The following is a 16777-nucleotide window of genomic DNA, read 5'->3' as shown; positions in this document are numbered from 1 at the left end:
GCGCCTGTTGTCAAGCCCAGCACAGTCAGTGCCGCCAACACAGTTCGCTGTGCTGCTAGACATCCATCATTTTTTTCGCCATGCAAACCAAGGTCATCAATTAATATCCTACAAATAATTTACTCTATGATTATATCAGAGTAACCATTGTCATAGAATATACGGTATTATTGTAACCGTGTTCAGTAGTGATATTTTTATCACAAATCGTGTTATCTAAACCATTGAGATACTTTGAAGCCCAAAACGGTGAAAGCGAAACTCCAGACTCCACTACTCCAGTACTCTGCTATATAGTCAACTAGTACTACTATTTAAAATTTCAAGTTTCAACAGTGCGCCAGTTCGGTCCACGGCAGTCCAACCCGTCAATTAGGGGTGCCTATTCTGCGAGCTATCCATGCGGTTTAAGACTGTAGTACAGTATCTATCAGAGTTAAATCGTGGCTATCCAACCGTTGAACAGTATTGACTAAAATATATTATTTAGTGTACGAAATACACGGTTTTCAAAATGAGCAGCAAGGTGGTAAACGAGAGTAGCATGTTCTACATTGACTTTTGTCCAAATTGCTCAAACATTCTTCATTTGGACGAGTATTTGGGAGAGATGAGACAAAAATGTCAAGTGTGTCCGTACTTCTCAGCAATCAAAAACGTCATGCTTGCTTCCCGATCGTTTTACAAACTAAAAGTAAACTATGCTTTATTATCAACAAACAAGTCGGAATATTGTATTATATTTACATTAGTTATAAGTACAACGATTCTCGTTGATAGAAATTGCCATATACTAGAATTCAACTAAATTGAAAAGGATTCGTATGTTTAAATTTACTTACTGAATTCTTAAGATTCTATACACAGTATTTATGGTCAAGTCTATCACAATTACAGACTATACTGTGTCCAAATTACTTTTGGTAAGAGCCTAAACTTAAAACCTATGGAATTCATAATGACTCACTATTTTAATCTTATACACACTAACAGACTTTTTTTAAAATAATGATATATCAGAGATTATAGTCAATAAAAATTGTTTTGGCAAACTAGATGTCTAGACACTGGTGTTAACACACATTCTAAATACTCTAGCCAACAGGCCATTTAGCAAGGACACAAACCAGTCATGTGTTACATACAATTTTAAAGAAATTGAAGATAGGAAAATTTAATAGTCGGTAAAGAAGAGCAGCATTATACTTGTTGCTTTAGGTTGGAAAATATCTAATGACACGCCTGCTAGCTAATATAACTAATTTCAGTTACTGCACACATAATTTTTTCCAAATATTTTGTATCATGATTTAAAAAATGGAATATTTGTTCCTCTTCAGTTTAGGTTTCTAATAAATAAAACGGTATAGTGACGTATTAATTTTTTGTTTTATGACTAAAATTTTATTCATAATAATTATAATAATGAGATTATTTTTATAAATACCATAAATTTGATTTATGTACATGCCTATAACATAATGTAAATTATAATTAATTCATACTTGTTTTGTTACAAGATCATTGGCCCAACTAGAAATAGCTTAGTCCCCCCCCCCCCCCNCCCCCCCCCCATAGATATTGGATGATAAGTCGCAAAAAATAAGAGCCAAACTTTTTTCATTTTGTACTTATAACTATAAAATATTTAAAAAATGCTCTCGAATACATTATAAAAATAAATTTGAATTAATACAATATAAAGGAATCATTAGGAATGTGCATGATTCTTTTGTTTGGTGAATCACTGAATAAATATTATTTGCATAAATATGTTGCTGTGTATTCAAAAAGTATACAAATATATAATCAATTATAATTAGCTACCTGCAAAATATTACTTTAAAAAAAAACTGCAAGATTTGGTATAGATGTAACAAGAGTGATACGGGAGTTTTGGGACACTATATAGGTATAGCTTATAATATGTATATGTACATGTAGCATTATTATTAAGCATAAAGATTCTAATTAAATTTGTTTAAAGATACTTTTTCCCGGGGATTTTTTTAAATGCCAATGGGGACATGCCACACAAATAAGAAAATATGAAGACAACAATCAGCCGCCAAAAAAAAAATGATCCTAGTTCTGCCTATGATATATTATTTTAAGTTATAAATCAATGACAATATAATTATGAATTTTAATATTTTTACTTACAAATATTAAGTACTATGAACCTAGATATTTAACAATTTTTTCATTATATGTTAAGAGTTTTCCATCCTATGGATAACATTATGTTACATTGTTAGTATTATAATATAAGACTCACGCCCTTGTGTAATCGTCATATACATGAAACTTCCATTAAAATATTTTATTGAAACAATTATTAATAACTATCGTAGTGGTTAAAATGTTAACTGAATCAGGTTGGTTTGATGTTCAATTAACTTGATTTTTTTTATATGAAATTCAAATATATGTTTTCCTTACAACTCTAGACTATAACCATGTTCAGACTATTACAAACATCTAGAAATGTTGCCTTAACCCAAACAATTATCTTTCAATCAAATTATTATACAGCAATATTCAATAATTGTCATTCAATCAATTTAACAGTATAATAAGTGCATTTGTTTTATTGTCTTTGAATAAAACTATTATTTTGTTTTACACACAATTTACTCAATTGTATTAAACACTATGGTTTTAAATATTAATAGTATTATAATCTAAATATTTTTTTTGTAGGAAATAGATTCAGTTCTGGGAGGCAAAGCTGCTTGGGAAAATGTGGATTCAATTGATGTAGTTTGTAATTCATGCAATCATGGCAGAGCGTACTTTTTACAAGTTCAAACTAGATCAGCAGATGAACCTATGACTGTTTTCTATAAATGCTGTAATTGCGGACACAGATGGCGAGAATAAATTGTTGACAAAGAAATTTATTATTAAGACTTAAAGAATATACCTAATTAATATCAATTATATACTAAAATAAATAACACATGGTTTATAATTTTAAAATTAGATTTTTATTCTATAATTATTCTTTGATAGTTAAAACACTACAAAATTGTTGTTTTTTTTTACAACAATCAAAAGAAAACAAAAAATATTTATTTACAAAGAAACTGTACATGGGAATATTTGCCTTAAGAGCTATAATTACTTTATTTATTCATCTTGTGTGCAAAATATGGAAATAAAAATAATTAATCAAATTAATATAAAAAATAACTTATGATAGCTCTACGATTATATAAAACCAAACAACAATTAATTGGATTTAAAAATTATCATAAAAGGTTAAAGGACTTCATACCTGTATAGACATAATTGTCTAACAAATGCTTAAAACTACATTTTTATTCAGAATCACTGACCTGCAAATATGTTATATTTAGTATTAAAGGGAATTGCCACATTATCAAACTTTTCTAATTACCTATATAAGATAATTCAATTTAAAAGTGTTTCCTCAGTTTAAATTAAAATATTGAGAACACAAATGTTTATATCTTTAATTTAGATGGTAAATTATAGGCCAGAGTACTTTACATATAAAAATAACATGTTTGCAGATCATAAATTAACTATGTTATGATAGAGATAACAACCGTTGTTTAACATCTTCTAAGGAAATCAGTCTCACATTTTACTATGAATTTTGTGCATTGTCGGAATATTATAAATACCAATAACACAACAACATAGCAAGATTTAGCCCACTTTGGTGCTTATTATATTTCATTATAAGTTAAGTTGTTAAAACTAAAATTAATTATACAAATTAAAGTTTAAGACTAGAATGGTATTCACCACACAATGTCGCAGTAATTTTTTACAAGCCCTATAAGTACACTTGTATAGTAGCACAGAAACCTTCTGTACACACCGGGCACTCGTGCATATCTGCTGCGCATTTGACGCACGCATAAACATGTCTACAGGGTATGAATGCTGCTGCCATTTCTTCTTTATGACATACTTTGCAAAGCATTAGGTCTAATTGTCCGTCTGAACACTGTGATGAACTGCACGGTAACTGTTCGAGATCTTTAACATTTTCTTCGTCCATTGATAAGTGTACCCTCATTACCATACTGAACGGCTGTCTACACACAGCGCACTGTTCTAGTGTTAAAGCACATTGAATACACGCAATGACATGACCGCAAGGGATAAAAGCCACTTTCATTTCTTCTTTGTAGCAAATCTTGCACAGCATAGAATCGGGCATTGTATTAGGATCACGCTTTTCAGAAAGATGAATGTTTGCATCAGGTAATAATTTGATTTGAACTATGTTAGAAATATCTGACTGATCAATTTTTCTGTAAAAACAAAAAAAACAAAAGATGTAAAACGAATAAAAAACATTTTATCGATTTATTAACAGATTAATATTATTTATAATATTGTGCTTAAAAAAAAGTAAAAGAAAATGTTTTGCGGTGTATTCAAATGTTAAATTAGTTTGAGACAAGCAATGAAAATACATTTTATGAATATGTTTGAAATTTGAGTGCATTAAAAACTTTAACTACTAACTAAAGTTCAACCACAAAATATGAAATTCAAGGTATAATACCTAGGTGTATGATGTTGACAGACAATGTGAATCCTGATTAAAAAAAAAATAAAAATAAAGAAATTTATATTGTAATAATATAAATGTCAGAATGTAATATAATCATACAATTCAATGACTTAAATTAAATATTTAACTGGATTCAAATTTCTTATTTTCAGATTTGTTGAACAAAAAAAAATATTGAAAATGCATTAAAATCAAAATATTGCTTTTCTTATTAAATACTTTAACTTATTATTCAAGAAACATACCTTTTTGTAGAATTTACTTTCATATTATTTTCAGTAATGGACGTATCCTTATGTTCAGCAATCAGCTTGAATAACTCCTATAAGAACATTTTAAGGTAAATTTCTAGTATTGCATCCATATAGTGATTGACAAAACTATTAAATTACCGTTGGGTTAAATTTCGTGCTGGTCACACCACATGCTTTGTCGACAAAGTTTTTGCCTTTATTTAACAACACGTAACTGCAAGTTTCTGACCATCTGGCATGTTCTGTCCATGGTTCATCGTCATCTTCCCAGTCCTTAAGGCCTTGACTGCAGTAGTAACATAACATCTGGTCATTTGTACCATTGCCTAAACAATTTTAACAACATTAATATGAGAAATTAACTAGTTAAGTAAAATATTATCATCTTACCTATATAAAAAAATCCAGCCTCGCATAGAGTTTGAATATCTTGTTTCAATGGTATCAAACATTTTTCAAATGATTTCAAACGTGCTTCTAAGGTGGCAAAATCTTTATGCTTAGGTGGTTTCATTTGTTGTAGAATACCCACAGAATCTAAAAAATCTTGAACCTTCTTTGACTCGTGATTGGATTGAACATCAGCAGGAGCAGAACCATAAAGGCCACACACATCATAACCAGCTAAAAATACAAATGCATTAATTAGTTAATTCAATAAATCTGCAATAGTACTGAATACTGATCTAATACATTTTTTTATCTGCATATTATATTTAAAAAAAAAAATGAATGTCTTTAACTTATACTAAAAACTAATTTCACTAACCATATTATTTTCCTTTTTAAATGTTTTATTAAGTTTCCTCTGTAATATTTGGTTCATCCTAATCAAGCCCTAGAGCCTAGATACTTTTAGATCCAAATTTATAAATGAAACTATGTATTCCAAATGTCCAAAAGACTAATTGATTAACTAGCACACAAATCTAATACATATACAGTATACAGTTGAGTCTCGATAATCCGAAAACAGGCTAATCCGAAAGACGCGGTAATTCGAATGGGCTTGAGAATTATCTTATCTAATATATACATATGTATTTATAAATAATAATTTCCGGTAATAAAATTATCAATTATGTTTAATATGATTATTAATATTTTTATATATTCATTGTCTTTTGAAATTACGAGTTTTTACATAATTAATACAGATGAAAATAAAATTTCATAGTTTAAATTACAATAAAACTGATTTTTTTTTTGCCATAGGTAATCCGAACAACCCCTTTTCCCAATCTCGTTTGGATTATCGAGACTCTATTGTATATGATATGGATATAATTTTCATTTGACCAGTTGTGGAAGAAGCAACTTTCAGATAGAATGATAACTGATAACTTAAGAAAGGTTTGTTAACTAATGAGTAATGACCCATCAAATACACCTAAATCATAAAAAGTACTCCAATTTTAAACAGTTAGCATTAAATAATTATGTATTTCTTGTTTCTTGTGTGTAAAGCAGTATAGAGCAAAACTACTTTGGCAAGCATTAAAAGTAACACGCATTTAACATTTTTATTATAACATTACAATATTTATAGAGTTGATTATAATATTGAGCTGAGCGGTTCCCAACCAAAGGGCCCAAACGCACTTAAGTTGTTATATGAGTTTATTTGTGCTTATATTTTAAACCTGTATATTAAGTAAGTGGTTCATACAATTTTTTTTACATAAGCAGTAGCCCAAACAACTAAAATAGTTGGGAATAGCTGATCTATACTGTGTGTTCTTACACTGAGAGAACACAACTCGATCACGCATCCATTCAAATGAACATGCTCCGTTGTCTCGAGATTTAAATTCTTCTACTGGGGTACCTGAATGTGAATACACTGTAAACAGAGTCTGGCATAGTTCAACATGTGGCACTCGTGCTAGTTATGTGGTAAGAATGCGCAAACTATACCGGGTTGCGTTCTCTCAGTGTATAGAGTTTAAAACAATACTGCAACATTTTGCAATTAGTTGGAAATTATCATTCAATAAATGGAGTAGTTTTCTCTTATATGATTGCTGTTCAGTTGCAGTTATGTTATAACACACAAAATATTTATCTTTGATCAACTTAAATTTAATATCAGATTACAAAAGTATTTGATATTTACCAGAAGAATCATTAAAAAATGGACATTGTGGAGACTGACGTTTATGTTCAACAACCGGATCATCACCATGTTGCCAATAATCGAATTCCGTAGAACAAAACAAACATCTAACACGATCTTGTATGCCCAAGTAATATAATCCAGCTTTGGCCATTTGGTCAGGTGTTATAAATTGTAATTTCCACACTCCATCAAATGTTCTTAATCGATTTTCATACGTGGTCAAATCCCAAGAAGGTGTTTCTTCATCAGACATTGGTCTGGATATTGGCTCAAGTGGATTATCAGAAACAGGTTCTGTTATAGGATATGAAGAATTCAAAATGATTGGACATCCATTTGACATATGAATGATATTCTGTTCAAATTGTAAAATAGTTGCTAAAGTCTGTGAGACAGGTTTGTGATTAGGGGATGGAGCCATCTGTTAAAAAAAAACATAAATATCAATTAGTTCACACTTCAAAAATAAATGTATTTTATAAAAGAGATACTATTTGTTAAAATACATAATTAAAATAATTATTTTAATATTTTAGAACTTGACAGTACTAAAGGTAGGAGATAATGATGTATGGAAAAACTGGTTGTACTATGTGTTTCGGGACCTTGGAGTTCCAAGGAGGTGGCAGGGTGGGCAGATGTCTCCCAGCGACGTTGGCGATAAGCAATATGTTATATTTTTGTATGTTATATTTTTAATCAATTACATGGACTAGATTCCAGATATGACGAGAGATATGATTTATCCCAAAAGATTTATCCCAAATGTGCTACTCGCCTTTCCAACCATAGAGATATTGAAGCGCCTATGAATCAAGTGGCAAGGTATTTATTTTAATAAGACCAAATAGTATTTTTATTAATATATTATAAAAATAAAGAATTACTCTGTGTAAGTCTAAGTGTTCTGTGTAAACCTTTAGATTATTCTGAAAATGTTGATGTATAAAACTCTAATATTGCACCAATCGTTTATGAATGATGATAATTTTAAGTTTAAGGTATAGAAGGGAATATAAATAGGCTAGATCTATTTTTAATTAACCCTTCAAATACTCCATCAATCCAAAGTTAAAATACCTAAGTACATTCATAATTAACAAACACATTGACTAATATTAGGTACAAGCACATCAAAATATTCTCCTTGAGAATTTAAAATCAAAAGCCTGGTTGCAATTAGAAAATGTAAATATTGCTCCACCAAACAAAAATAGTTGGTCATTATAATGTCACATGAAAAACAAATACATAAGGTTTGTAGTAGTATCTATAGATAAAAATTTTAATTACAAATATTCTATGAAGTATTGACTGATTTTTGATTAAAGAAATCACTCAAATTATGCAACTAAAGTACTGGGGTAAAACAGTAATAATAATATAACAGAAGTAGACAATGGAATAATGTTTGATTAAACATAGCTGACACTAAAGGAAAAACAAAAAAAGAACTATAGTTTAATTTTTAAATTTCATAAAGTTTATAAGTAAATATATAACTATATAAATATGTTTAAAACTTATAAGTGATAAACTAATAAGTATGACCATTGATTTTTTAATAACCCATTATCAGTGCAGGTCATAAAAATGGCAATACTATAGAATCTAATTAATATCAGTAGAAACTTTTCTTATATACAGAGTGATTCACCAAATTCTTATTTGAACATATTAGCTCATATTTGAATTTAATTTTATACCTCTGCAGGATACTCTTTGAGCATAAAAATCTATTTGGAAATATTTACTTTAAGTACATTTACAAATTCTAAAAACCAGATTTTGAATGCATTATTGAAAACAAGAAAGAGTGAGCATGGTAGACGAATCACCATAAATATTAAATAAATATTTTTTATTGTATACAATAGGTAGAATGTTATTTTTAAAAAAAATGTATATTTTGGTTTTCATAAATTATAAAAATAAATAAATAAATATGGGAAATATCAAGCTTACTTGGCTAAAAAATAAACAACAGTACAATAGTGTCAAACAATGACTTTTAATTATTTTACTTAACAAAAACTGTTTACACTTTTAATGATATGGCCAACTAATTTAAATTAATGTCTAATTATAATTGTAGACAAATTAAATAATCACTACCTACATCAATACGTGATAGTATTATTATTTTTTAGTTTAAATTTTCGGTAGGTAGGTATGCCTACTTTATTTGTAACTAAAATAATATGATGCATTGATGCTATTATTTATCCAGTAAAATATGTTACATTGTAAAGACCTTCAGAGCGTATTAACATCAGAAAAACTGGCTGTAGCACAATAACAATAACAACAAAAAAGGAAACGACTCGCTAGTCGCTGGCCTCAGCTGATAATAACGTATCAATAATGCTTCTTTTCTTTTCTTTTTTTGTTAATAAGACCCTCGACTGACAAAATAAGTGTTAAGTGTCTGTCGCCTAAAACCAATTAGCTTAATGAAGTCCAAAAGCAGGAAAACACACACTCCAATCGCACAACAATCATATTGTATCGATATTTTCGAAGAGAAATCGTCCCGGGCACGATACACAATCGAGCACCGACAATGACGGCTGGATGCCCTTTAAGTAATTAGAATGACAGAAACGAAGTAAACCTCTCCACAATATCATATTAATATTGTTATCATCATCGATAGCATGGTATAAAGGAAAAGATAAATCCATGATCATTACGAAAGGTGGGACGTAAACAATAAACATCCGTTTCCGGTGGGCGTCGTATCGAAAACCATGAACGAGAACGCGTGTGATTCGGGAAAATCGATGGTGCGGGCAAAATAAAATGTTTACCCCCTCGCCCGCGCCCTGCCCACACGAGACAGGCTCTGTCACAGACGCCGCGCCCGCGTGTTGGAGGCCCACCGGTTATGTGGCGGCGTAAGAGGTGGTACAGGGCCAGGCGGCGGAAACAGTTGTTGTCCACATCACCACGATACGACTGATACCAGATGGAACGCCTTTTACGGCGGCCACGCAATAACCTTCGCGACAGCTACCTATTAAAGTTACGTAAATGGGTACCAACCGTTTTTCACGCGCCCAAACGACGACGAAAATAGTCGACACCCGGGCGATAGGTTTTCACCGAAAAGAGGACGAGACGAACGGTGGAAATAGCGGAAAACCATTGAATAATTCATAAAAACATACGGAAGAGAAAATAAAAAACAAAATAAAGAGAACACTCTACCTTGTGTGCTGCGTTTTTCCAAAGTATTTTGCGCGCGCTATGGCGTCGAATGAAAATAAAGTGTGTTGAAGTGTGACGGCGAACGAGGGGAAACAATGTTAATGTGTCCTAGATTGTGTTTTTCCCTCAGAATTCGAAACGTCGAATACCTCACAGAGATAAAACGGTGTCGGTAGCCGCTTTCGGCAGTAATCACAGCTGTTTTAAAAAAAGTAATGTTTTTCGCGTGTATTATGTCACTCGATACGAGTGACAATAATAACAACAACAACAACAACAACACCGACGTCGACGTCGGAGTGTCGGGACACGGGTGGGAAAAACTGGGAACGAAATTACAGCGGGACGAACATCACGAGAATGTGCGCGGAACTTAACGTGACGGAAAGAAGCGGCCGCAGCGAGTCCAGCAGTACTGAAACAACGATTAACGATCAACGAGAAACCGAGAACCTCCGCCGCGCTGCCGTCGCCAGACGCGTTGCACGACCCCTCTACAGTCGACCGCCGGCGAATAGGGAGCCGGTGTTACGCGCGCGCGTCGGTCGATACACAAAACCACGTCGAAATAAAATAGTGTGTTGACAACGTTTCGATTTTCGGGTACCCTACTACAGCACAGTACTGAGTACACTGCCTTTTGCCCTTTGCTCGCACTTTCGGAAAGACATTGGTACATTAGAGGACTATAACAATAGTGTTCGTTTCGACGGCCCCGCAAAAATGACGACCCATAAGATAGTAATAACGTTATTATCGTCGTTGCGTCGCAATAATAGAATATTATTATCTTATCGTGAGCCCAAAATATCTGCGAATTAAGGTTAATTATAAAAAAGTATTTGTTCGTTGTCGTCCTCAGCGCAAGATCCTTGGAGATTCTAACATTCGCTGGCTCTTTTTACTAACTCCTCGTCCACGCATAAACCAGAGTAGTTTCCTACTCGTCTGTGCTGCTCGTCTACGATTTTCCGTTTTGAAAATTGTCGTTTTAATTCCCTCTTTGTATTTTTTTGTGCGATGAATTTCCATACGAAAAACAACAGAATGATAAAAACACATGTTTATTATGCCGATAAACGCGGAATGTGTTTACTGTTTATGACATACGCGCAATTATTTATTTAAATTAGATTTGAGGCGTATACTCGAAGTAAACACATATTAACACTATAGACGTAACATATTATACCATCTTACGCAGTACACATGATTATTGCTTTTAGAATATATCATCAAATATATTGCTTTGCATGGAAAGAGTGACGAATTATATTATAAATAACTACACCAACATCAATCCAGCCCAAAATATTCAAAATATTTGACAAAATTACAAATTTGATATAAAACCAAATAGATATTAAAATGTTATACCTTGAGAAATCAGCAGTATGTACTTCTGTATTTTACTCGAAAAGTCGTACAGCTCTTAAATTCGTGTGGAATGCAATTCTTGATTGTACATAATATGTACAACGTCAAACTTAACGAAAATTATTTAAATCTATTTTATTAAAAAACAAAAAAAAATTAACAACATAACATGTAAACTCGGTCACTGTTGGAAAACAAATGCACAAACTATTCGAGTTTCATTAGATGGATGTATAGTAATCTCAAATACTGATATACATGTTTACTCGTAAATCGTAATTATCGAATTGAAAATAAAATGTTATCTACAAAGTTATTCCAAAGGTTGTCATGAACTCATGACTAATGGCTAACATTTTGATTGCCCAAATACATTCATTCATTCCATTCGTATTGTATATATATATATTATAATATAGTAATGAAGATAGCCTCCGAGCTCGACGCCACAAATCGATTAATCCATTCAGCGTTCATTCAAAATTTCAAAGGGCTGGTCAATTTAGTTTATACAAAGCTTTAAAATATATGCTAGGTATTTGATAGAATAAATATTGAAAAAAAATCGTAGCTATATTTATTATACGTTTACTTTATAGCGTAGTCGCGTCGAGTCCGAAACTCCAAACCCTCACATGATGAAATAATTGAAACATCCTAAACATTATACATACGCATTTTGATAATGGTATTATATCACTATTCACAAAATGTTTATATAATCTACATACAATCCGCTGATAAGTATGCGTGTGACACTAGAGTCAAAAACACTATAGTGTTACAGTAGAACATGCTTTGCATACTCTGTAAATATGTCGTCTATCTATTAGTAACTATCTAAACATTCTAAACAATAAACATATTTAGTTTAACCGAAAACAATAACGAAACAAATGTATTCGAGTACATTATGACGTAATGTGCACAATAAATATTAAATTCCTATTTGCCAACCACTTAATTATTGCATGGCTGATAAATATTCATTATTTATGTTACTTTTCTAGAATAAAATTATTATTCTAGTAGTACTCTCTACGTAGTTACAATACCACGACGATTTTAAGTATTTATAAACTTCCTAGGCTTTCGACTGTTTCGGGATAATATTTAGTAAAAACAATAAAATACGTAACAGTCACGAGTGAATATTAAAAATAATTATTATAATGATTTGAAAATCAGCGGGGCCCACAGTGTGGGGTAAGGCCGTAAACCGTAATGGCGACCTCGGACCCACCACGTAGCTAGACATCGTCAGCTGGAAGACGGTAGGGGAAAAAACTAAAAAAGCCATTCAGTAATTTTATATTATTCATTGTACGAAACACAGTGCTGCCACGTTCTGTTTTCCACGAGCAAACTACGTAGTCTGTGCACATTAAGTTATTCGAGGATGTATATTGCACGGTCGCGCTATCAGCCTTGAACACCGGAAGTTGAACGTGGGAAAACAACATTTTCATGTATTATTATGGCTCAGTGGTTCATTACTAAATAATAATCCGATGTTGTTTACAATACATTTTACAACTATTTTAAAATTTGAGTACCAATGGAATTGTGGTATGTTTAAAATAAACGTATACTAAAAACCACATTGCTGTGGCCTAGATAAGTACTAAGTAGATAACTACAGAACGTTGAAACCGAATAGTCATTGAGTCGTTTAATTGAATCAGCCGCATTTAATAGCACACAGTTAATATCCAATTAAACCGAAATGGCTAAATAGGCAATCGTACATGGAAGAACATAATATTTAAATTCAATTCAAATTTAATAAAACTACTATCGCTAAAATGGGAATCGTATTTATTGTTAATTGTAATTTCCACCAGCCATGTGCCCGTAGCCCGTATTTGAAATATATTAAGTAAAAAAAAAATGATTACTATAAACCGTATAGTACATTAGTACACTGTTCACATGCTATTTTGATACGCCATTGATTAAAACTTGAATTATATTGAAAACCAAGAGAGATAATACGTATTTTTAACTTCAAAACTATTATTTTGCGTATAATTCTAGCATACGATCGCCGACTACAAGTTACGAATAGAGACTATAGTGGGCTTAATAAATAGAAATTGTTTGGTTTAAAACAAATGGAATTCGAAACAACGCAAAAATAATAATAAATAATCAATGGAAAAAGGTATATTTCTTCATTTTTCAATACAACTAAATTATTTTGCATCGTCCACGCGGTTCAGTGTTTGGGTAGTATTTCGGGCGAGATCAGCTGTGCCGATTATTATCGATTTGAGAGAAGAGCTTTTTCCAGAATTGGTAAAGTCGTGAAACAGCGAAAAGAGACAATTCCATTAGAAACTCGGAAGAAAGCGATTATTGGGTAACCGGAATCGGTGTAAGAGTCATTCTGTCATTGACCTGCTCCAACCCATATGCAGGAACGTACTATGAGCTAAAAAGAGACTGCGTAGTACTCAAAGTAGTGATAATGGCTATAAGAAGGAATCGAGAGGTAGTCGCGTAAAAATCCGCTTTGCGGTATTGCGGAGAGAAAGTGCGCGGCCGACGACCGAGTTTATCAAACTCTCTACACAGTAGATATCCACTGTTATTATTTTTGCTATTATATTTATTATTGTTGTTGTTATTACTTGTCGTATTCCTCGTCCTCGTACAACCACACTCGTGTAGACACGCACTCGTATATTTTAGAGGACTACTTAAGAGCGACTATGCAACACACACGAGTAGGGTAGTGGGTACCCATAATTCATAAATCACAATGCTAAGATGACCTAATGGCAAACGAGTGATCAGTATAACATTGATTATAAATACTTAAAATATTAAATATTATAATATTATTTCTAACCCATGTGATGCCGAACTATAATATCGTTCTATTCAAGAACCTGTATTTGGCATAATATTATACACCATATTAAAATCACTCATTAGCGAATTAGAATTTGGAATATCTGAATGTTAAATTATTCATAACTTTTGTCTCCGGCGACGGGAAGTGGAAAAAATCCCGAAATATCGTTTGCGGTGGACCGTAGAGCATTATAAATTATAATCAACTACTGTAGTTTCTGGGCCTAGTTCTTTGGTTCTGGTGAGTGCGGAGAAAAGAAAAACGCCGCGAACCATCTTAACAATAATAGAGCAGCTGGTGTCGCGGTAGATACGCGACGTGCCCCGATGGCCTCATACTCTATACAGTTATTATGGTACATCAGTGGATGCATATTACTATGATAATAATAATAATATTATATCATACAATGTGCATGTGCACATGATGGGGGGAGATGTGTAGTGTGTACTTGCACAACAGAAATGTCTAGCAGGAGCAGTTGTTCGGGTGAAAACCATCTGCCCCCGATGGCGCGCGTCCGCCCGGGAACGTGCCGCCACGTTGCCGGCCGGCGGTGTGGGAACGAAACCGGTCGGTCTATTGACGCAGTGGCGAAACGGCAACGTCGAGCTCAGCGCCAGTCGCATTCCACAAAATTTTTGACGGTCGCCGGTCGGATTATCGCCCGTCGGCCGTCGCCGGCTTGTTTATTCTTTCTCCCTTTTGGGGAATATAATATTATACCCCAAAACCCTGACCCTTTTCACTAGTTTGACACCCGGCCCTTCATTTTCAAATAATTGTAGTTTATTTTCATCCAACAAGCCTCAAGCCATTCACAAAATATTGTAAATTATGATTAACTTTAAAAGTGCCGAATCTAAGTCTTTGGAGGCTGGAACAGTGGGATGCATCCGCCAAAATATGGTCATCGGAGAACAATTATTTTACAAAAAAAAAATTGCTTTTCCATTATTAATCATACTATGCATTAATTATATTTTTTAGATTTGTATCAAACAAATTTTTTAATAAAAGCGAAGATTATTTAAAAAAAAAAATAGGGATAGAACTTTTTAATTAGACAATTTAGGACATCACTTCAAGCCCTTAAAACAACCTCAGCCTTGAGGCCCCGATGAAATTGCAGTATTGTACCCCGATAAATCTGACGTGCAATTTTCGTATACTTATATGTATGCTTACATCCTACATTAACGCAGTCGTCCACGGTCTAGACGCTGTGTATTATACACTTATAAAGTTATAAATAAACTAGTGAAGATCATAATTATTACGTTAACGTCATCCAGTACTTCCGTTTATATAATAATATTAACCATGTCTTCTATAGTTCTATGTTTCCACTCGTGAATAGTCGTGGTGAGAATTTTAAATTAGAAAACTATGGTATGATTGTACGACGCAAGCGCGTATAAATTATATTAAAACGAACACCCGGTGGTCGCAGGAGACCTCCGAAGTGCTGTAGTCGTCGTCAGTTCGTCACCCGTCGTCATTACAGTAGTTGTGATAATAAAAGACAGTAAAAATTAAATACAGACGACAGCCTCTATCAATTCACCATATGCAATGTGTTATGTGTATATTAAGGATAATAATATGGTACGCAGATATTGTATATCTGAATCGAATTACACATGACTCACACTCGTAATCTACGTTACCGCCCTCACGAAGCACGAGGAGTTTAGTCCTTCATACCATAGTTTCCCTTGAAATCCAAACGTCAGACGGATGGACAGACAGTGGAGGTATTACAGATTTACAGTGATACGAACAGAACTGCTTCAAGACGATGATTAATAATTAATAATGAGTTAATACTTTAATAGTATATTAATAAATTATTAGTTGATTGTGTATTATCTTAAATGAATGTGAAAAGCATTGATCATTAATATTCTGTTGTGTAATACTTGACAGTTGACAACCATTTGAATCGTACTTATTTTGCAAAATTTGCAATAAAAACAATATGATTTTAATTGTTTTTAAATTAAAACATATTTTTAGCAGCATGGTCAATGAAACTAAAGTAGATAGGTACAGAGTTCAACAATTTATTTCTTTTACGTCTTCAATATAAATTGTTTTTTTTATGATATTCCAAATTGTAATCAAATGACAATAGTAAATCAGTTTTTATTTAGTGAGTGACTCATGTTTCATGTATTTTATACAATGTATTTCTTAACACAGGGTATTCCACCAAGCATGCTCATTCCCATTTCCTTTTAAGAAATTAATTTCAAATTCTAATTTTGAAACTTTTGTGTTACCTAACTTAAGAAACCTGTTTTCAAATATTTAGATTTTTTACACCATACATCCTGTCACCATTATTCCAGTGGCGATACGAATTTCTTGTTTTAAATTAGAATCAACATTTTTAT

General features: G+C 32.4%; 2 protein-coding genes across 5 annotated transcripts in view; one reads left to right on the top strand and one right to left on the bottom strand.

Annotated features, from left to right (window-relative positions):
- Nucleotides 1–99: 99 nt before the first annotated feature.
- On the top strand, nucleotides 100–3825 carry LOC111027569 (DNA-directed RNA polymerase III subunit RPC10). Its single transcript, XM_022305982.1, has 3 exons — nucleotides 100–423; nucleotides 491–694; nucleotides 2704–3825. The coding sequence occupies exons 2-3, from the start codon at nucleotides 515–517 to the stop codon at nucleotides 2881–2883; spliced, it is 360 nt and encodes a 119-aa protein (XP_022161674.1). The 5' UTR covers nucleotides 100–423; nucleotides 491–514; the 3' UTR covers nucleotides 2884–3825.
- The window catches only part of LOC111027568 (baculoviral IAP repeat-containing protein 7-B-like), a 25389-nt gene continuing 12043 nt past the window's right edge, over nucleotides 3432–16777 (bottom strand). Inside the window, exons 1-7 of one of the 4 annotated variants that reach the window (XM_022305979.1) lie at nucleotides 11519–11728; nucleotides 6929–7352; nucleotides 5203–5436; nucleotides 4951–5138; nucleotides 4804–4880; nucleotides 4550–4582; nucleotides 3432–4292 (exon numbers count right to left, since the gene is read on the bottom strand). In XM_022305979.1, coding sequence (XP_022161671.1) covers nucleotides 3809–4292; nucleotides 4550–4582; nucleotides 4804–4880; nucleotides 4951–5138; nucleotides 5203–5436; nucleotides 6929–7352 — 1440 coding nt within the window. In that variant the 5' untranslated portion in view covers nucleotides 11519–11728 and the 3' untranslated portion in view covers nucleotides 3432–3808. Of the gene's footprint in view, nucleotides 4293–4549; nucleotides 4583–4803; nucleotides 4881–4950; nucleotides 5139–5202; nucleotides 5437–6928; nucleotides 7353–10141; nucleotides 10576–11518; nucleotides 11729–16777 lie in introns of those variants that run through there. The other 3 variants (XM_022305978.1, XM_022305980.1, XM_022305981.1) reach the window with 3 other exon arrangements.

Source organism: Myzus persicae, unplaced genomic scaffold, assembly GCF_001856785.1.
Source record: "Myzus persicae strain clone G006 unplaced genomic scaffold, MPER_G0061.0, whole genome shotgun sequence".
NCBI lineage: Eukaryota > Metazoa > Arthropoda > Insecta > Hemiptera > Aphididae > Myzus > Myzus persicae.
Note: the sequence above shows the minus strand (reverse complement) of the source record. Positions and strands in the feature narration are given on the sequence as shown.

Bases quoted from the DNA above. Each gene is read 5' to 3' on its own strand.
- LOC111027569 (XM_022305982.1), top strand. From the start codon at position 515: ATGAGCAGCAAGGTGGTAAACGAGAGTAGCATGTTCTACATTGACTTT. The intron at 695-2,703 runs GTAAACTATGCT...TTTTTTTTGTAG, and splicing joins GATCGTTTTACAAACTAAAA to GAAATAGATTCAGTTCTGGG.